Source organism: Apostichopus japonicus, chromosome 12 (assembly GCF_037975245.1).
Source record: "Apostichopus japonicus isolate 1M-3 chromosome 12, ASM3797524v1, whole genome shotgun sequence".
NCBI classification, from domain to species: domain Eukaryota; kingdom Metazoa; phylum Echinodermata; class Holothuroidea; order Aspidochirotida; family Stichopodidae; genus Apostichopus; species Apostichopus japonicus.
The window spans coordinates 23,173,940-23,195,132 of record NC_092572.1 but is presented as its reverse complement, the minus strand read 5'-3'; the positions used below and the strand labels follow the sequence as shown (position 1 = coordinate 23,195,132).

Here is a 21,193-nt window from a genome sequence, read left to right as displayed (position 1 = left end):
CACATGTAGACAGCTTTGAAATGAGATCTCATTTCTGGAATTTTTCATAATTAATGAAAAAAGTTAGGTGGTGCCTATTAAATAAATCATTCAGGCTGAGATGATAATTTTAGATGGACAGTTATTTACGACAGTTATGATATACACACTGAGCGACTAACGCTGCTTCTCATGCATCGAGTAGTGAGTACAAAATCTGAGTGTAATTTCATGTACAAATAAACAGTAAACTAGTGAATAACTCCGATCAACTGCGCGATATCATGCAGTGAACCTGCGAACAGCGTTTATTACTGCAGTGTTACTGTACGTTCGACCCTCCGGCTATGGAGCTGTTTTTTGGAGTTCCTCTCGAAAATAAGTGCCGGTCGGAAAAGTCACTCAGGCAGATTGTGGCGGTCGGTAATTCAGCGTGCTGATCGGGCCCGACCGGCGCCGACCGGCAGCGGCAGAACCCTGCCCCTGATACAAGGGTATTATTGTTGAAAGCAGGGGGCTACTTTATTGCACCCCTGGAGCATTTTTTAAAATCTAACGTTAATACTCCTTTTTGATGAACCAAACTATCATGGAGCAACAAGAGTTACATGTATGTATTAGATATATAAGATGTATGTATTAGATATATTTACATGTAGGCACTACAGATATTACATGTATGTACTAGAGATATTACATGTAAGTACTAGAGATATTATATGTATGTATTAGATATAGGATGTATGTATTAGATATATTTACATGTAGGCACTACAGATATAACATGTATGTACTAGATATTGCATGTATGTACCAGAGATATTACATATGTATTAGATATATTACATGTTCATAGTAGAGATATTACATGTACGCACTAGAGATATTACATGTATGTATTAGATATATTCACGTTTGTATTAGATCTATTACATGTAAGTACTAGAGATATTATATGTATGTATTAGATATAGGATGTATGTATTAGATATATTTACATGTAGGCACTACAGATATGACATGTATGTACTAGATATTGCATGTATGTACCAGAGATATTACATATGTATTAGATATATTACATGTTCATAGTAGAGATATTACATGTATGCACTAGAGATTATATGTATGTATTAGATTTATTTACATGTACGCACTACAGATATTACATGTATGTATTAGATATATTTAAATGATTGTATTAGAGATATTGCATGTATGTACTAGAAATATTACATGTATATACTAGAGATGTTACATCTAGATATATTACATGTATGTACCTACTAGAGATATTACATGTACCTACTAGAGATATTACATGTATGTACTAGAGATATTATATGTATGTACAAGAGATATTACATGTATGTATTAGATATATTAACATGTACGAACTACAGATGTTACATGCATGTATCAGATATATTTACGTTTGTATTAGATCTATTACATGTATGTACTAGAGATATTACATGTAATATGTATGTACTTGAGATATTACATGCACATACTAGAGATATTACATGTATGCCCTAGATATATTGGCTAGTTATTTTAGCTCACAAACAAAATTGTGTTCAAAAGATACGGATTGCGCTACTAAAGATTTAACAGATCCTTACTGACAAATAATCTTCTCAGCGACCCTTCTACCCCTGGTCACAGCGCAGTTTCGCTCTTGAATTTATTTTCACTCATTAGCTTATTTTCACTCTTGACCTTTAAAACACAGATAAAAACTATTAATTTGGTCTTTTTGCAACATTTGAATCATCGACCATTGGCGAGTGACATAGCAGTGTCAACTTTACTCAAAAACACCTGGCTGTCCCTCTTAGTTTGATAATAAAACCAGAGGTAATATATACACACAGCAGCTAATCATTGTCTGCATGCATGAGATGGGGGGGGGGGGAGGGGGGGAGATGGAATGACCCTAGCTTTCACCCACCATCAAAGTAACCTCTCAGATATATCTGAGCAGCTTTGCCTTCTAATGAAGTATTTTTGTCATTCACTACAGACACACTAAGCAATACATCTTTTAGGAACTCATGAACACAGCGGTGATCAGGATACCTTCTACGATATTAATTGACAGCATTGGGGGAGCTGTTACTAATGATAAGAGATATATACCAATTATTCACACATCACACCGGTGGGGGTGGTGGTCACCTGGTTGGGGCTATTCGTTACTAGACGTGTCATCCAACAGGAGTCAACTAAGGTACTCGAAGTGAGTGTCAAGAGGGGCAACATTGAAAATACTACTAAAGGATGGACATTGACCGTTGATAAAGGCCAGAATGGGTAAAGACATGGTACAGCCGCACTAGTGCAACAACATCAGCCATTGATCATCAGATAAGAGACTAGAGTATCTTAAACAGGCACACTTGAGAATCAGTCACAGTGTTGGCAGCCATTGTCAGTGATGTTGCAAGAATCAAAATTATTTCATGGTTTCCATTTATGTCTTTATACATCATGGTCAAGAGTCTAGGTAAGTGTTGTATTTTCAAAATTGATTAAGCTAAGTGGGGGGAGGGGGTGGGGGTTGGGCTTGGAGGGGGGCGGGGCAGTGGTAAGACATCAGTGAGCAACGTACAAGTGGTAGCTTGATCACCCAGGGTTACAAATTAGGAGATGCCCAGCGACTAGTTAGGGAAGGTATTTGTAGGTGAGATGGTCTTAATCATAGCGATACATTAGAATACGTTTATTTCATAGCGAAGAGACGAGAACTTAACGGCTCATTGGGAATATGCAACGGTTGTATAAACCAGGTATGACTGCGAGCTATACAAAACAATAGCATAGACTTTGGCAGATACATATAGCTTCGCTTTCATCCTTGATACTTTCAACAAATCATAGTATTTCAATAAATTATGTAATATACGTGATGTACCACCTTCCTTACTGATTTCTAACCTCTGGACATACAATCAGTGTCCATAGCCTAGTTGGTTAGGGTGTCCGCATATAAAGCGGGAGGCCTGGGTTGGTATCCGAGTGGTGGCTAGAGGTTTTTCCACTGTTCTGGATTTTCCAACTCATTACCGTTTCAAATATATATGATCTATATACATATATATATATATGATCTATATACATATATATATATATATATATGATATAAGGCAAAGCAAAGAAATAAGATATAACTCATCATGGACAAATAAGGAGTACTGTTTTAAACTATAGTTATAACTATATAATAGCTTCTTTTGGAGTACCCCATGGATTTTCTTCATATGTATATACATATGGCTTTCACTACGATCATCAGGCAAGGAGATATAAATATATATATATCAACACAAAGTATACAAAACTCACTAGGAACATGAATGACCCTTGACCTTTACAGGAATCGTACACACACAAATCATACTTGCCTCTCGCTGGATGACGATGCGCCTAAAATGCTGGAATAGAAGAATCAATGCAGTGAAGAGGAATGAATGGAAGGAGACTTGCGTAAAACTTACGAATAGTCCGCGGCTAACTCCACGTCGACTTCGTGCGTGCCGGTGTGCTGGCCACAGCACTGTACGCATAGACACATTAGCAGGCCGCAGTCGTTAACACAGTAGCAACAAACATCGATGAGTATGAGAATGACAATGAAAGCGGCCACCAGGACGGCTACCACTACTTTGGCTTCCACTTTTAGAAATGATGGAGCTAGATGGGAATGAAGGAGAGCAAAGATGGATGGTGATCGGATTTTGCAAGCTTATTATGATTAGATGATAAATGAGGTCACCCTTCATTCTGGCCTGTGAGATTCCCAGGCTTTACGTTTACCGAGGTAAACGGAGCGCGATTCAATTCGCAATTTCATCACTGCTTTCAAAAGGTCTTTCTGTGTGCTCGCTGACCAATCTGCTTTACAGTGAATGAATTATGTCTGTGGATGAAATGTCGAACGATGTGATTCTAGCGAGCTTAAGCTTCCAAATTTTCTTCTGAATGACGAAACGACAGAAAAACTTGTCAGCTGCTTTTGGGCGCAGCGTGACTACATGTAAAGAAATGAGCTGAATGAAGCGTGGCTGGGAAACCAGATGTCTCTGAGACGGTTGATGGTTGTATGATCACAACTTACTCGTCGATCGATCTTTCATCCATCTCAATGTCTGGTTTGTGGGCCTCCCTGCCGCAACACTTAACGCTCAGGATGAAGAAGACCCCGCAGTCGTTAAGGAAGCAACAGGACACGTCCACAACGATTAAAACAAAGACCAATCCACCTACGATAACTCCGATCAGAGCCTCGCCCGACAGTTTCCCTATGTCGCCAACTACGGGACGATTACCTAGAATTAAAATCAAGACACAGCATTTTCGTAACATAGCTTAACGTATGAAGTATTTCAAACCTTTTTTTTCAAAATTTTTAAGTTCCCAAATTTGAAATTGGAATCAGAAAGGTCTAGTCCGTGATCTTCTTGATAGTCTGTGTAGAGAATCTGGAGGACTCCACAGCTTCGAAAAAGGATTTAGGAAACGCTCACGTGAGGATGGACAGTTGCATCACCTAACGACTTTCCTCTCATCTTTGAACCACTTGCTGTCCGACCTATCCATCCACCTCCCTCCCCTACCTCTTCTCCCCCATCCATACAACCCCTTTCTCCATCTTTGCTCTATTCAACCGATCATTGCTCTGCTTTTATCCTCAGCTAACGTCTTACATCTGCGAGTCTTTTCACTGGAACGTCTTTTCGTCCAACCGTCATTTGTCCTGGCCGGCTCGTCAGTTTTCTACAAACTTGTTCTATACATTTGATTAATGTATATGTGATAGATACATCGTACATAAATATATAAATATAAATATTAACCAATTATCATATCTGTCTTTTCTCAGATTGCAGATTAACACTATCGCTGACTAGGATCAAATCATCAGGCAATCCATAACTTCTATGAATTAAAGGAGAATTTTGTTCATCTATTTCCGAATACGCTACGCAAGGACAATGTAAAATTCTCTCTTATTTTGCAAGCAAGCTAAGTACGTTTTCAATTTTGTTTTGCATTTAATCTCAGCTCAATTCAGCTACTGACATTTGGCTATAATTGTCTGGCGAGAACCCAGACGGACGAAAGGAAAAAAGAAGGGGGGGATGTAGGGGGGGGAGAAAGGAGTAACAATCCAAAGAATAAATATTATACTTACTAGGTTTTGGAGTTGGATTCAGATTACCCTGAGCAGTTTTAATGATTTTTTCCGCTGGTTCTCCAAACCCCAGGGCACTGACTGCCCGAAGCTCGATAAAGTAGAGTTTGTCTTTCTCTAGGGGGCTGATGATGTGGGATCTAGCTTCTGCTCCTACTTCCGCCTCTTCGTAACGATCGGGAATCTCCTCGACATCTTCGCTACTGACCTGTTATAAAACACAAGAACTCTGCAATTAGTGTATGGCATGTTTGGCTTTCCAAGCAGATAACCAGATTAGGTCAAGGGTCACTGAGAAGACCGAAAAAAAAAAATCGTTCAATTTGTTCGATAAGTGCTAATCCTGACGACACCACATCAGATTTTTAACTGCATGAGGTCAAAGGTCACTGCAACTTGCAGCCAACACTGGCACTGTATACACTTAGGCATAGCAGTTAACATTAACACTAGGCTCACACTCTACCATGAGTGTTATTGGTAACCTACCAGAGCATGTCTGATGATGTACCCATTGATGGGACTGCCACCGTTATCTTCTGGTTCCCTCCATTCTAGATCATATTTGGTCGGATGGCTGGAAATATCAGGGCTCATAATGATTGGCTCTCGAGGGGTCCCTGCAAAGAGAAGGTAAATGTTGTTACTAAAAGAGCCACCGACTACTTGAACACCACAAAGGGGGTCCTCCTCTCCAATCAGTCAAAGGTAAATTTGTAATTTATATGAGGTAATGTTGGTTTGAAGAAATTAGATATTAATTATACGGGCAATTGTTCCTATGGCTGAAGTGTTCAAGCTGCCTATATCAGGTACAAGGATAACCAATCGTATGTTATATGGCTGTAGTGTTAAAGCTGCCTAATGATAAGTACATGGATAACCAATCAAAGGTTATATGGCTGTACTGTTAAGCTGCCTATGATAAGTACATTGATAACTCATTACATGTTGTATGGCTGTACTGTTAAAGCTGCCTATGCTAAGTAAATGGATAACCAATTACATGTTATATGGGTGTAGTGTTAAAGCTGCCTATGATAAGTACATTGATAACTCATTACATGTTGTATGGCTGTACTGTGAAAGCTGCCTATGCTAAGTAAATGGATAACCCATTACATGTAATAGGCTGTACTGTTAAAGCTGCCTATGATAAGTACATGAATAACTCATTACATGTTGTATGGCTGTACTATTAAAGCTGCCTATGATAAATACATGGATATCTCATTATATGTTGTATGGCTGTAGTGTTAAAGCTTTCTATGCTAAGTACATGGATAATGCATTAACCCATCCCATTTAAGGAGTGTTAGCTCAGTGGTTAACGCCGGTGGCTTCCAATCATAAGGTCCCCGGTTCGAGTCACTCCAAGATTAATGTATGTCGTCCAGTTACAGAGTTGTTGACATGGATAACCAATATGTTATATGGCTGTAGTGTGAATATTACTCTATTAAGTACACTAGTAACTCACTGAATGTAATTGTTTTGGCGGTAGCATTCTCAGACCACAAACCAAGACCGACATCATTCTCAGCAGACATCCTGAAGTAGTACGTTCTGTCTGGATTCAAACCTGTGAGTTTGACTTCCTCGGTGGCTAAATATTATAAAATGAATAAAAGCAGAAGAGATGTATCTTTTAGATTACTTATCGTGCACAAGAGAGGAGAGAAGTCAAGGAGATGAGAGGTGATGAGAGTAGATGAGAGGAGATGGGAGGAGAGGTGAAAAGAGAAGACATGATGAGAAGAGGAGAGGAGATGAGAGGTGACGAGAGTAGATGAGAGAAGAGGAGAGGAGATGGAGAGGAGAGGAGATGGAGAGGTTGGAGGAGAGGTGACAAGAGAAGACATGACGAGAAGAGGAGAGAAGTCAAGTGGAGATGAGGAGAGGAGATGAGAGGTGATGAGAGTAGATGGGAGGAGAGGAGAAGAGATGGGAGGAGAGGTGAAAAGAGAAGACATGATGAGAAGAGAGGAGATGAGAGGTGATGAGAGTAGATGAGAGGAGAGGAGAGGAGATGGGAGGAGAGGTGACAAGAGAAGACATGATGAGAAGAGGAGAGAAGTCAAGAGGAGATGAGGAGAGGAGATGAGAGGTGATGAGAGTAGATGAGAGGTGATGAGAGTAGATGAGAGGAGAGGAGAGGAGCAGAGAGGAGAGGAGAGGAGAGGAGAGGAGAGGAGAGGAGAGGAGAGGAGAGGAGAGGAGAAGAGAGGAGAGTAGAGGAGAGGTTGGAGGAGAGGTGACAAGAGAAGACATGACGAGAAGAGGAGAGAAGTCAAGTGGAGATGAGGAGAGGAGATGAGAGGTGACGAGAGTAGATGAAAGGAGAGGAGAGGAGAGGAGAGGACAGGAGAGGAGAGGAGAGGAGAGGAGAGGAGAGGAGAGGAGAGGAGAGGAGAGGAGAGGAGAGGAGAGGAGAGGAGAGGAGAGGAGAGGAGAGGAGAGGAGAGGAGAGGAGAGGAGAGGAGAGGAGAGGAGAGGAGAGGAGAGGAGAGGAGAGGAGAGGAGAGGAGAGGAGAGGAGAGGAGAGGTTGGAGGAGAGGTGACAAGAGAAGACATGACGAGAAGAGGAGAGAAGTCAAGTGGAGATGAGGAGAGGAGATGAGAGGTGACGAGAGTAGATGAAAGGAGAGGAGAGGAGAGGAGAGGAGAGATTGGAGGAGAGGTGACAAGAGAAGACATGATGAGAAGAGTAGAGAAGTCAAGAGGAGACGAGGAGAGGAGATGAGAGGTGACAAGAGTAGATGAGAGAAGAGTAGATGAGAGAAAAGTAGATGAGAGGAGAGTAGATGAGAAGACATGATGAGAAGAGTAGAGAAGTCAAGAGGAGACGAGGAGAGGAGATGAGAGGTGACAAGAGTAGATGAGAGGAGAGTAGATGAGAGGAGAGGAGACAAGAGGTGAGAAGAGAAGACATGATGAGAAGAGGAGAGAAGTCCAGATGAGACAACGAAGGTGATGAGAGCAGATGGGAGGAGAGGTGACTAGAGAAGACATGATGAGAAGAGTAGAGAAGTCAAGAGGAGATGAGGAGAGGAGATGAGAGGTGACAAGAGTAGATGAGAGAAGAGTAGATGAGAGGAGACGAGAGGTGACTAGAGAAGACATGATGAGAAGAGGAGAGAAGTCAAGTGGAGATGAGGAGAGGAGATGAGAGGTGACGAGAGTAGATGAAAGGAGAGGAGAGGAGAGGAGAGGAGAGGAGTGGAGAGGAGTGGAGAGGAGAGGAGAGGAGAGGAGAGGAGAGGAGAGGAGAGGAGAGGAGAGGAGAGGAGAGGAGAGGAGAGGAGAGGAGAGGAGAGGAGAGGAGAGGAGAGGAGAGGAGAGGAGAGGAGAGGAGAGGAGAGGAGAGGAGAGAAGTCAAGTGGAGATGAGGAGAGGAGATGAGAGGTGACGAGAGTAGATGAAAGGAGAGGAGAGGAGAGGAGAGGAGAGGAGAGGAGAGGAGAGGAGAGGAGAGGTGACGAGAGTAGATGAAAGGAGAGGAGAGGAGAGGTTGGAGGAGAGGTGACAAGAGAAGACATGACGAGAAGAGGAGAGAAGTCCAGAGGAGACAACGAAGGTGAGGAGAGGAGATGAGAGGAGTGATGACAAGAGGAGATGGGAGGATAGATGACAAGCGGAAAGGAGAGATGATGAGAGGTTGACAAGAGTAAATGAGAGGGGATGTGATGAAAGGAGATGGGAGGATTGGTGAGGAGAGGAGAGGGGAGGATAGGTGACATGAGGAGAGGAGGTTACGAGAGTAGATGAGAGGAGTAGTGACAAGACCATAAGAGAGGATTGTGGAATGTTTCTTTATCTGATTCAAATGGAGACTTACAATTGAAATCGTCCCTCATTGTTTCGTCATCATCGAATCCCCAGTACTCCACCGTGTAGCCGATGATGGGTAGGTTTCCATCGTATTCTGGTTCTTCAAACAGGATCTCCAGGGTTGTCGATGTTACTTCACCCTTCTTTACACCCAATGGCTCGGTAGGTACAACTGAATATGAGAGGGAACACGAGGAAAGTTAAATGGGCATTTATACTAATAAAAACATTTGGAGACATACTTGTGAAATCATGAAACATGGGCTGCGTAATGGAATACTGTCCACTTTGAGGAACATGAAAGCAACATGAGTGGTGAAGGGACGAATACCTTACATGATAGGAACATCCCGTTTACTGTCGTAATCAGATAACATTATCTATGTTACTCACTCCCACAACTACGCCGTAGCCAAGAGGGCATCGGCAATTGTAAGATTGGTACAACACTCATACCCAATAATGTGTCTGTACCCATGATTGTATCACCAGACTGGGTGAGAGGGGTACGGGCCTGACCTCCTAAAGGTACTCACATTCTAACCCCCCCCCCCCCGTCATCTCTCACCGTTAATTCTTCCAAACCGGAAATCATTGGAGATGCTTAATAACACAACCCTTCCTTACAAACTTCAAACATGAATCATGTGGGAAACCTGCCCAATCATCCAAAGCCCATAACTACCTCCCTCAAAACATGGTTCTCACTAGTTATTCACTAATCAAATGATCAGAGACCCACTGCTTTCTCAAACATGGATAATACTTGGCATTCACATGTGCAACTCTCATCAATCCACCTCCACCCCCCCCCCCACCCCCAACGCTCGCTTAAAAATACCTCATTTTGAGATAAAGCTAACTCCCTCTCAACATAAATCACACACTACTCGATACTCACATGCTTGGATAAGATCGATTGTATGTGTGTTTTTCGCCACTTTGTTGGTTGCTTCACAGACGTACGAGCCAAAGTCCAGAGGACCGGGTGTCACCTTCACGAGGGAGGAAGGACCATAAATTGATTAAAGGACCATAAATAGAATTAATAGCCAGATAGAAGATGATTAAAACCATGAATGGCCAGCCTACTGACAAACCAAGTATATGCTACAAAATCAATCCGGTCGTGGACTACGAGAGAAAAAACACATTTAAAGGTGATACATTGGCCATCTGTATCCGGTGTTCTCCCATTTGAAGGGGGGGTGGAAGGGGGGTGTTAAGATGATATGTTGTCCTGTGGAAGGGCAACCCTCTCCCCTTGTAGAGATTTTGGTAACAGTTGAAACAAAACTAGATGCAAGATGGTTTCATCTGTTGCAGCTTTTTAAACTGTGTTAAATATTCAACCATTTTCAGTTTTACTGTACATACATGTTTTATATTTATTGTGAACTTTTGAAATATACTGTCTATGGAGGAGTGGGGGGGGGAGTGCCGGGGGGGGGGGAGAGAGGGTACCCAATTGATATCCAGGTTGCACAAATAGTGAATCAAACATCCACCATTTTGTCAGCCAAAAACTTTTCTGCTACCACTATTAACCATTTGATGTAGTATTTAAGGAAATTTTAATTATTAATTTCGATCTACGTTACTTGATTATTTGAAACGAGGCAAGCCTAGCTAATGTACTATTTTTGCTATGAGATTGGAGAATTGAATAGCATCGCAAGTTAAACTCAGATGGTATCTCACCTCAGCAGAACTGCTTCCATTGCCATAGTTATAGAAGTCAGCATCTGTACTATTCAGCTTCCAACCTCCTTTCTTCCAGATGATCTTGGGAGTGGGGTAACCCTCCCAGTGACAGGTCACGTTGGCAGGGTTACCCACCCAGGAATAAACTTGGTCCTTGGTAATCGTGGTGTTGATGGTAGGCTCATCTGAGGAAGCAAATGAGGAGCAAAATGAAAAACTGGGCTGGGTGAGGGAAGAGACAATGTGTGTGAGTGTGTGCGAGGGGGGGGGGTGGGGGGTGGGGCATGACATCTTATCAAAATAAACTAGACAAGTATCGATGGAACGGTAGAGTGGTAGTGAATAAAGGCAGTGGCATTAGAGCAATGGATTCTACCATCTTTGAAGTTGAGTGTTTAACCCTGGCCCAGCTTTAGCTTTAGCCCTAGCCCCAGTCCTAGCTCCAGCCCTGGCCCCAGTCCTACCTCCAGTCCCAGCCTAAGCCCTAGCTCCAGCCTTAGCCCTTGCTCGAGCTGTAGCCTTAGCCCCAGTCCTAGCTCCAGTCCTAGCTCCAGCCCTAGCCCCAGTCCTACCTCCAGCCCCAGCCTTAGCACTAGCTCCAGCCTTAGCCCTTGCTCCAGCTGTAGCCTTAGCCCCTCCTCCAGTCCTACCTGCAGCCTATTTTTCAGCCCATTTTTGACAATTTGCCCAAATAATTCAAACTATCCTTTGAAGAAGGGGAAAGAACATAAAATGTTATCAAAGATGTTTAGGGAATCTTAACTGCCCTTTGAAGATTGATACGTTATTAACTGTTTCTCAATTCTTAACTAGGCCTTTGTAGTGCTTTACCCAGCCCCCCCCCCCCTCTCATCTGGAGAGCTGGGTCGGATGTATTAATAAGCTTCCTAAAATGGAAAGCCAGAGATCATGAGTAAACCCTTACATTCTACAAAGAGAAAGTGGGTGACCCTCGATATGCCCACTTCGTTCTCAATTTCACACGTGTAGCCTCCCTGATCAGAGCGTTGAACACCGGTAATTGTCATTGTCAACTGGGTGCCCTGTATGGATTGTGAGACTGTTATCCTGGAATTTGTCTGCGAGAGAAAGTCGAAAGACGTTGCTTTAAGCAATGATCCCAGACAAATAATCGCAAAGTATTAGTTATCAAACATGCATTGTTCTGCTCCCAAGGAATTTGTCTTCTAGTTCCAAGGAAACAAAAAGACAAAAAAGACAAAAAAAATAAATCCAAGGCAGAGATCTGTTTGAAGGTCTTTTCACATTTTGAACCTATTGTCACCTTCAATGAACTTTGACCTCCAACACTTGTACATCATGCATTGTCATTTGTATCCAGACCAGATTCAGCCTGAGGGACAGTCATTTTATAACGATTCAACCTTTTCAGATGACCTTTGACCCGCCAACCTTGACAAGTTTAAACGGTCTGCATTGACAAGTCTTTACAATTGAATGTGACAGGTGGATACGTGGATATACTGCTGCGACACAAGCTGGTTGCTTTGGAAAGCCAACTGAGCCAAAAATGAAAATTGTGCTAATCACGCGTCTAGAACATTATAAATTTGTTACGTTCTGGAATTCACTAATCACAAACCCACATGACATTACCAAGTACACGACATACACCCTCACTCCTAAGTCCTATTCGATTTCACTTTCATTCGCAAGGTTTCAGTTTTGCAGCGCTCCAAGTCACTATTTGGTTTACGAGTTATTCACCATCACTCCTTAGCTAACGCTGATCTTCCCACTCACCGGTTGCTGTCCAATCACCATCTCTCGCCCCTCGTACTCCCATAGCAATAAGCTGGACTCGCCCTGGACCACCGTGCACTGCAAAACTACCGTCTGCCCCTCTGTAGCTGTCCTGTTGTCCTGGTCGTTGCCTCTCGGCGGGAACAGGACGCTGAGGTCCGCAGCCTCCGAGATGGTGTTCACGCCGTTCGCCGCTGCGCAGAGATAAGCGCCGTCGTCGTTCGTGTCCAGGTTGTTTATGGTCAGGTATTCTCCATCGTCGCGGAGACGGTATTTGTCACCGTCGTCGACGATGGGGTTTTGCCGGTAAGTCCAGGAGTAGGACGGTTCTGGATCTCCATCTGCCTTGCAGTGAAACTCGACCGAGGTTCCTACCGCACGGACCTCGTCGGTAGGAGGAAAGAGCCAGGATGGAGATACTACAAAGGATAACAAAGGAAAAATAACAGGTCTTTTTAGTTTTTTTTTTTAAACTCGAATAAATCTATTTCTTAGCATAAATGAGTAGCTGGTAACTTGTGGTTATCAAGTAACTTGGCAAAAAATCATAATAATGTTCGATTTATGTAGAGCTTTAAACCAGCGAATGTTTTCAAAGAGCTTTATGTAGACGCTATATAACCCCTGGTCAAAGATAACCTGTCCCAGAGACAATCCCGCCAGACGGCCAAGCAGTCAAAAAACTTAACTCACAGTCACAACCTACAATATATGCAAAATGTATATTTCAGATTTTACCAACCTTGGGTTTGAATCCTGGTGGATGCAAAAAGTTCATATGTTGTTGCATATATAACTCCCTGCCTAGTTTTTGCATATTTTAAAATCTGTTTCCAAGGAGGATGGAATGTTCAGTGTTCCTAAAAGTGTGCTTCGTTTCACCATTTATCATGCACTGTACACAAACGGAATGTTCAGTCCTTTCTCAAAAAATTATCCAAGCATGTAACTAAAACATGCAGTACCAGTACCAGATATTAATTTATGTCTACATGAGGAATGGCTACCAGCATACTACTTCAATACATGGAGTGTATTGAATGTGGAGTGTTAGCTCAGTGGTTAACGCCGGTGCCTTTCAATCATAAGGTCCCCGGTTCGATCACTCCCAGATTAATGTATGTCATCCAGTTACAGAGTTGTTGACAATTAACAATTCATAATTATGGATGTTAAATATGAATATAAGAGACTGACTTCGGTCAGCTTGCGGCTTTGATAAGCCTACGAGGCTAATATATACATACATACACCATGTTATTACTATCTGTTAGCTACTGTACTCATTTGCATAATCAGGAATGGATAAAAACAAAAAAAACACTGCGGTATTGGTCAAGACAACACCGGTGAAGGTGTGGTGTAGTGATTTAAGTGTGGCACCATGCAAATACGTGGTGGAGTGGTTTAAATGTGGCACCATGCAAAGACTATGTCTCGGTTCGCACCTCAAAATCTTGCCAGGAACCAAAGTCTTTTAAGAATTTTTTCTTAAAAGTTTCTGCTGTGGAATGCCGCTGAGTGGAGTCACACACGGAAATGTCGTAAATTTCTCAATGTGCAAAATTGTGGTTTTGAAATAACTTGGTTCATCATAGCTGCACTGCAGTGAAGATGAATGAGATGAACAGGGTGCCACCACCTGGCTCCGTATTTAATGGCAAGATGCTTTGGTACACTCCCAACCATCGGATAGGGACGTTAAAGGGGGGCGGTCCTGGGAGCAGAGAGGGGGTGAGACAATTACACGCCTGCCATACCCTGTACTTCTTTGCATGTCCAATATAATGAGGTGTGACTGACCCGGGCTGGTGTTCGTCCACGATCATCAAATGCTCTACGGATTCATAACCAGCTTCTGTTGGCTTCCAAACCCTTCAAGGATTCACTTAACTGAAACCTAACTTTCATAACACTTACAATGTCCTGTTATGTTATCAGATAATCCGGTTATCCAGTTCAAGTCACTCCCAGATTAATGTATGTCGTCCAGTTACAGAGTTGTTGACAATTGACAATTCATAATCATGGACGTTAAATATGAATGTAAGAGACTGACTTCGGTCAGCTTGCGGCTTTGATAAGCCAGTGAGGCTTCTTGGCGAGTTCCTGCTTGCAGGAGGATCTAATATGCATACATACATACACACATACATACATACATAATGTAATAGTCATCATACCTTGTACATCTACTTCGATATCCATGGCTTTTGTTTCAGAGAGAGAACGGATCGTGGCTCGACACGTAAATGGACCCTCGTCGTCTCTGGTGATGTTACTAATGGTCAAGCCCACATCTGGATCAATGCTGTACTTTCCATCTGCGATGAGAAATCATGAATGGAAGGTTTCTCTTATAAAGGTACATGATTGAAGCGAGGCATATGAAAAAAAACATGAGGTTACCACTATTCATAACACCTAACCATCGCACACCCTGAAGTTACTGCTATCCATAACACTTAGGTACCATCAAACACCCTGAAGTTACTGCTATCCATAACACTTAGGTACCGTCATACACCCTGAGGTTACCACTATTCATAACACCTTACCATCTTAAACCCTGAGGTTACCACTATTCATAACACCTTACCATCGTAAACCCTGAGGTTACCACTATTCATAACACCTTACCATTGTACACCCTGAGGTTACCACTATTCATTACACCTTACCATTGTAAACCCTGAGGTTACCACTATTCATAACACCAAAGTACCATCGTAAACCCTGAGGTTACCACTATTCATAACACCTAAGTACCATCGTAAACCCTGAGGTTACCACTATTCATAACACCTTACCATCTTAAACCCTGAGGTTACCACTATTCATAACACCCAAGTACCATTGTAAACCCTGAGGTTACCACAATTCATAACACCTTACCATCCTACACCCTGAGGTTACCACTATTCATAACACCTCACCATCGTAAACCCTGAGGTTACCACTATTCATAACACCTCACCATCGTAAACCCAGAGGTTACCACTATTCATAACACCTTACCATTGTACACCCTGAGGTTACCACTATTCATAACACCTAAGTACCATTGTTAACCCTGGGGTTACCACTATTCATAACACCCAAGTACCATTGTAAACCCTGAGGTTACCACTATTCATACACCTTACCAACGTACACCCTGAGGTTACCACTATTCATACACCTTACCATCGTACACCCTGAGGTTACCACTATTCATAACACCTTACCATCGTACACCCTGACGTTACCACTATTCATAACACCTAAGTACTGAACCATCGTAAACCCTGAGGTTACCACTATTCATTACACCTTAGCATTGTACACCCTGAGGTTACCACTATTTATAACACCTTACCATCGTAAACCCTGAGGTTACCACTATTCATAACACCTCACCATCTTAAACCCTGAGGTTACCACTATTCATAACACCTTACCATCGTAAACCCTGACGTTATTGTGGTACCACTCGATGGATGGTTTTGGATTTCCTGTCACGGAACATTTGATGGAGGCTGATTCAAACTCTTCAAAGGCTTGGTATTCCTCTTCAGCCCTCTTGACAAATTCAATTCCCACTGAAATGTGGTGGGGGAAAAAAAAACATAAAAACAAGTGTGCATCATCATGGTTACTCTCCATAAAATGCTACTTTGAGCATTTAAAAGAATTGTCTGGTAGCCCTTAGAAGTTACCTTAAAAAATGATCAACAATTTCCCAAACATTTTTTTCATAGTATGAGAACGCTAATATTGCATTTGACAGAGAGACAATTTTTTAATCAGTTGGGATGGATAGTTTAAATCTATGGACTTTGAACAGTAGTGAACTTGACATCATCTTTGCAAATGCAAATTTTGACATAACCCATGCTGTGACAGTAATCACAACAAAAACTGTGTTTGAATACAGATTAATTTCTTCCTTAATTTTCAGTGAAATTTCTTATCAATTGGATATGTTTTGGAAAAGGGTGTATCTTCAGAATGATAGCTGAAATTCCCTACATTATACACTATTAATTAGCCTAGGGTACATCGCAGAATGCGAGCAGCAATTCCCTACATTATACACTATTAATTAGCCTAGGGTGCATTGCAGAATGAGAGCAGCAATTCCCTACATTATACACTATTAATTAGCCTAGGGTGCATTGCAGAATGAGAGCAGCAATTCCCTACATTATACACTATTAATTAGCCTAGGGTACATCACAGAATGAGAGCAGCAATTCCCTACATTATACACTATTAATTAGCCTAGGGTGCATCGCAGAATGAGAGCAGCAATTCCATACATGATACACTATTAATTAGCCTAGGGTACATCGCAGAATGAGAGCAGCCATTCCCTACATTATACACTATTAATTAGCCTAGGGTACATCACAGAATGAGAGCAGCCATTCCCTTTATTATACACTATTAATTAGCGTATAGGGTGCATCGCAAAATGAGAGCAGCAATTCGTTACATTATACACTGTTAATTAGCCTAGGGTACATCGCAGAATGAGAGCAGCAATTCCCTACATTATACACTATTAATTAGCCTAGGGTACATCACAGAATGAGAGCAGCAATTCCCTACATTATACACTATTAATTAGCCTAGGGTGCATCGCAGAATGAGCTCAATTCCCTACATTATACACTATTAATTAGCCTAGGGTGCATCGCAGAATGAGAGCAGCAATTCCCTATGTACTATTAATTAGCCTAAGATACATCACAGAATGAGAGCAGCAATTCCATACATTATACACTATTAATTAGCCTAGGGTGCATCGCAGAATGAGAGCTCAGCAATTCCTTTCATTATACACTATTAATCAGCCTAGGGTGCATCGCAGAATGAGAGCAGCAACTTCCTACACTATACACTATGAATTAGCCTAGGGTGCATCTTCAGAATGAGAGTAGCAATTCCTTACATTATACACTATTAATTAGCCTAGGGTACATCACAGAATGAGAGCAGCAATTCCCTACATTATACACTATTAATTAGCCTAGGGTGCATCGCAGAATGAGAGCAGCAATTCCCTACATTATACACTATTAATTAGCCTAGGGTGCATTGCAGAATGAGAGCAGCAATTCCCTACATTATACACTATTAATTAGCCTAGGGTACATCGCAGAATGAGAGCAGCAATTCCCTACATTATACACTATTAATTAGCCTAGGGTACATCACAGAATGAGAGCAGCCATTCCCTTTATTATACACTATTAATTAGCGTATAGGGTGCATCGCAAAATGAGAGCAGCAATTCGTTACATAATACACTGTTAATTAGCCTAGGGTACATCGCAGAATGAGAGCAGCAATTCCCTACATTATACACTATTAATTAGCCTAGGGTACATCACAGAATGAGAGCAGCAATTCCCTACATTATACACTATTAATTAGCCTAGGGTGCATTGCAGAATGAGAGCAGCAATTCCCTACATTATACACTATTAATTAGCCTAGGGTGCATCGCAGAATGAGAGCAGCAATTCCCTATGTACTATTAATTAGCCTAAGATACATCACAGAATGAGAGCAGCAATTCCATACTGTACATTATACACTATTAATTAGCCTAGGGTGCATCGCAGAATGAGAGCCCAGCAATTCCTTTCATTATACACTATTAATCAGCCTAGGGTGCATCGCAGAATGAGAGCAGCAACTTCCTACACTATACACTATGAATTAGCCTAGGGTGCATCTTCAGAATGAGAGTAGCAATTCCTTACATTATACACTATTAATTAGCCTAGGGTACATCACAGAATGAGAGCAGCCATTCCCTTCATTATACACTATTAATTAGCCTAGGGTACATCGCAGAATGAGAGCAGCAATTCCCTACATTATACACTATTAATTAGCCTAGGGTTCTCACCGAAGACATCAATAAGTATGGTTTGGCCGAGGGATCCGGACAGCCGACAAGTATAGGACCCTTTGTCCTCCACTTCTAAGTTAGTTATCTGTAGTTTGGTCTCTTTATTCACCGTATCTTCCTCCACAAAGAGATGAGTCGTTGCCCCTAGAAACAACAAATATTCATGAATCAAACGATCACTAGAAAGTCAGTTGGCTTGGCGATTTCCTGCCACATTTCGCATGTACAGTAAGGGCATGGACAGAGAAACTGAAAAAAATCATTTTAGATTGTAAAGGTGGTGACCATTTCTGATTTCATACGATCAGCCAGGTTCTTACCTATCAAGTGCAAAGTTACTTCAAGCTTTACCTGACAGTTGATCATGTTCACAAGCTTTTCAGACTTGTCGACCTCAAATGACCTTTTGACCTCCACCTATGTGAAGTTCAACTTCACTTTTCAAGGATATCATATAAAGTCATTGGTGTGAGTAGGAAGGAGAACTCGGTGTGGAGTACCTTGGTCTGGGTACATGTATGAGTGCAAAACCATGGGTGTCAGTACTTACTTATACTGTAGATGTACATTGTCTGGTGTACATATCGTACACATACACTTACTGTACAAATCTATGGGTACAAGTACCATTATGGCACATTTCCCAGACCACAAGTACATACATCTAGTATTTGTATTTTTATATACATATATATATATATACATATATATATATATATATATATATATATATATATAAACAAACACCATGGGTAAGAGTCCTTCTAGTGTGCAATTCAAATTTGCAGAAAGCAAACTTGTAGAAGTACATTCAGAGTAAAAGGTCAAAGTTGACCTGATCACCTGTACGCTGTTCATTTTCTTCTAATTCCACTTACGAGTACCAACCCACGAGTACCCATAATGCACCATACCAATTATAAGGATGCACCCCACAGAAGACTAGAATCATGGACTTGAGTAGTTTACAAACTTGTCTGAAAAACTATTATTTAGTAAGACGCCTCAACCTCACCTTGATTAATGGTACCGATTAAGTTTCCGTCTGGTGCGACCCATTCTGGTTGTTCCTGGCCTTGTCCGACATTTGTGCAAAAGACCGCCACATCCTCACCCTCAGCTTTGGTCAGTGGTTCAGACGGCTCAAGCACAAGTTGACCATCTGAAAATATTAAAACAGAAACAAATACAGTATTAATTATACAATTTAAGTATGTCATATTAAGTTTTAATACAGTATTGGCTTATTTTGCGGGCAAGTAATACCACACGGCTGGCATTTTAACCCCTGAGACAACTCCAAATAGCAAACTTATGTCCAATGCATTTCAGCTAGCCTTACAGTAGCTTTACCACAGAGCACACACCCGAGTGTCATGTTTGGGCCATTAAGCTATATCTTCTTCTCCTAAACATTTCCCCAAAGCAAGAACTTGAGTCATTTTTTTAATTTTAATTAACAATAAACGAGAAAGTTCTAAGTGCAATACTGTGGTACCTTATATTGATCATAATAAAATCAAACTTTCTCCAACCGATTTAGGTAATGTAGAGGCCTGAAACTTTATGGAATGCCCAGAGGTGAAATCAAGTATTTTATGAAGTGGGGATACTCGCCCTATGGTCATTGACACACATAGGGGATTTGGGGGTCCTCCCCCAGAAAAGTTAAAATGTTTAGAACATCAAATGTTGCAATTTTAGGGCATATGTATTCAAACTATAAATTAGATCTATATACATAGAGCTCCCAATCACATGGTTGTGACAATAATTACTTTGTGTGTGAGGTTAACGAAAGGAGGGTGATGGGGGCAGGGAGGGAGGGGGGGGAGGTGGAATGTACCTCCAAAAGTAGTGGGCCACTTCTTCCCCAGCTAAATGCAAACATTCCCAGACTGAACCATTTTCCTGGACTGACAATGGGTGGTTGGGAGGAGCTCATTAAGGCACACTACTTAAGAGTAAGCTTTATACACCATTCACGACTAACGACCATTACATGAGCATTAATTAACAGAGAGTTGAAAAAAAAATCAGAGAATATGTAACTTAATGTCCACCCAGGTTATACCATTAACAAGGTATCATGTGTCGCAATTTACATACCAGTGACTAACTAAATGTATATTGAGCTGAACATTACACTAAATCATTTAAGATTGCACCATCATAGTGCCACTCGATTACACCATGAAACAGTATTTTCTTGAGAATGAATTAATCTCACTTTCTGCCAAGTGAGGATATCCTGGTTCCCTCAGTGATACAGCATAACTTTCGACCTGGTGTAAGTAAGCAAGTTTCCATTGCTGCATATGATGAAATTACTGATTGTTCTGGTTCAATGAAAATAACTGACTTTGCTCATTACAACGGATAAATTTGGCTTGGGGATTCCTGTTTAGAATTTTTTCTTCCTCCAACTGTTGCAAGAATAAATTCCCCCACCCCCCCACCTCCCCCTCATATGCTTATATGCTTTATTTAGACTATTATGTTAGATATATAAACTATGAAGCATTTTTCAAGTCAATATCTGCCTCTGGTAGAAGCAAATAAACTGGCTCATTTTGGGTACATCTCCAAGCAATGATATGACTACTACACCTACCTACTCACTACTTTTGCACTTCTCATTCCCAAAAGTTAATCCTCTCGCTCAATGTGTGAAACTCTAGAGTAACAACTATTAGTGTTCCACTAGTCCCAACTCCCAACTAATTTCACCTACTGATAAATACATATAGAATAAGGCAAAATATGTCACCAAAACAGAACAAGCATTGGTTCAATACAGATGGCAGGTGCCT

At 41.5% G+C, this 21,193-nt stretch overlaps 2 protein-coding genes across 8 annotated transcripts in view; both read right to left on the bottom strand.

Moving 5' to 3' along the window:
* The window catches only part of LOC139977617 (neural cell adhesion molecule 2-like), a 64,021-nt gene that overhangs the window by 13,558 nt on the left and 29,270 nt on the right, over positions 1-21,193 (bottom strand). For 4 of the 7 annotated variants that reach the window (XM_071987054.1, XM_071987057.1, XM_071987060.1 and 1 more), the window contains exons 2-14: positions 19,396-19,542; positions 18,378-18,524; positions 15,916-16,056; positions 14,659-14,799; positions 12,476-12,894; positions 11,637-11,790; positions 10,709-10,896; positions 9,909-10,002; positions 9,015-9,179; positions 6,657-6,782; positions 5,666-5,796; positions 5,177-5,384; positions 3,480-3,675 (exon numbers count right to left, since the gene is read on the bottom strand). In XM_071987054.1, the coding sequence (XP_071843155.1) occupies positions 3,480-3,675; positions 5,177-5,384; positions 5,666-5,796; positions 6,657-6,782; positions 9,015-9,179; positions 9,909-10,002; positions 10,709-10,896; positions 11,637-11,790; positions 12,476-12,894; positions 14,659-14,799; positions 15,916-16,056; positions 18,378-18,524; positions 19,396-19,542 (2,257 nt within the window). Of the gene's footprint in view, positions 1-3,479; positions 3,676-4,099; positions 4,311-5,176; positions 5,385-5,665; positions 5,797-6,656; positions 6,783-9,014; positions 9,180-9,908; positions 10,003-10,708; positions 10,897-11,636; positions 11,791-12,475; positions 12,895-14,658; positions 14,800-15,915; positions 16,057-18,377; positions 18,525-19,395; positions 19,543-21,193 lie in introns of all 7 variants that reach the window. The other 3 variants (XM_071987053.1, XM_071987055.1, XM_071987058.1) reach the window with 1 other exon arrangement.
* On the bottom strand, positions 6,790-8,220 carry LOC139977620 (uncharacterized). Its single transcript, XM_071987067.1, has one exon. It carries the CDS (start codon positions 7,990-7,992, stop codon positions 6,790-6,792), a length of 1,203 nt encoding a protein of 400 aa, XP_071843168.1. The 5' UTR covers positions 7,993-8,220.

Bases quoted from the DNA above. Each gene is read 5' to 3' on its own strand.
- LOC139977620 (XM_071987067.1), bottom strand. From the start codon at position 7,992: ATGTCTTCTCATCTACTCTCCTCTCATCTACTTTTCTCTCATCTACTC.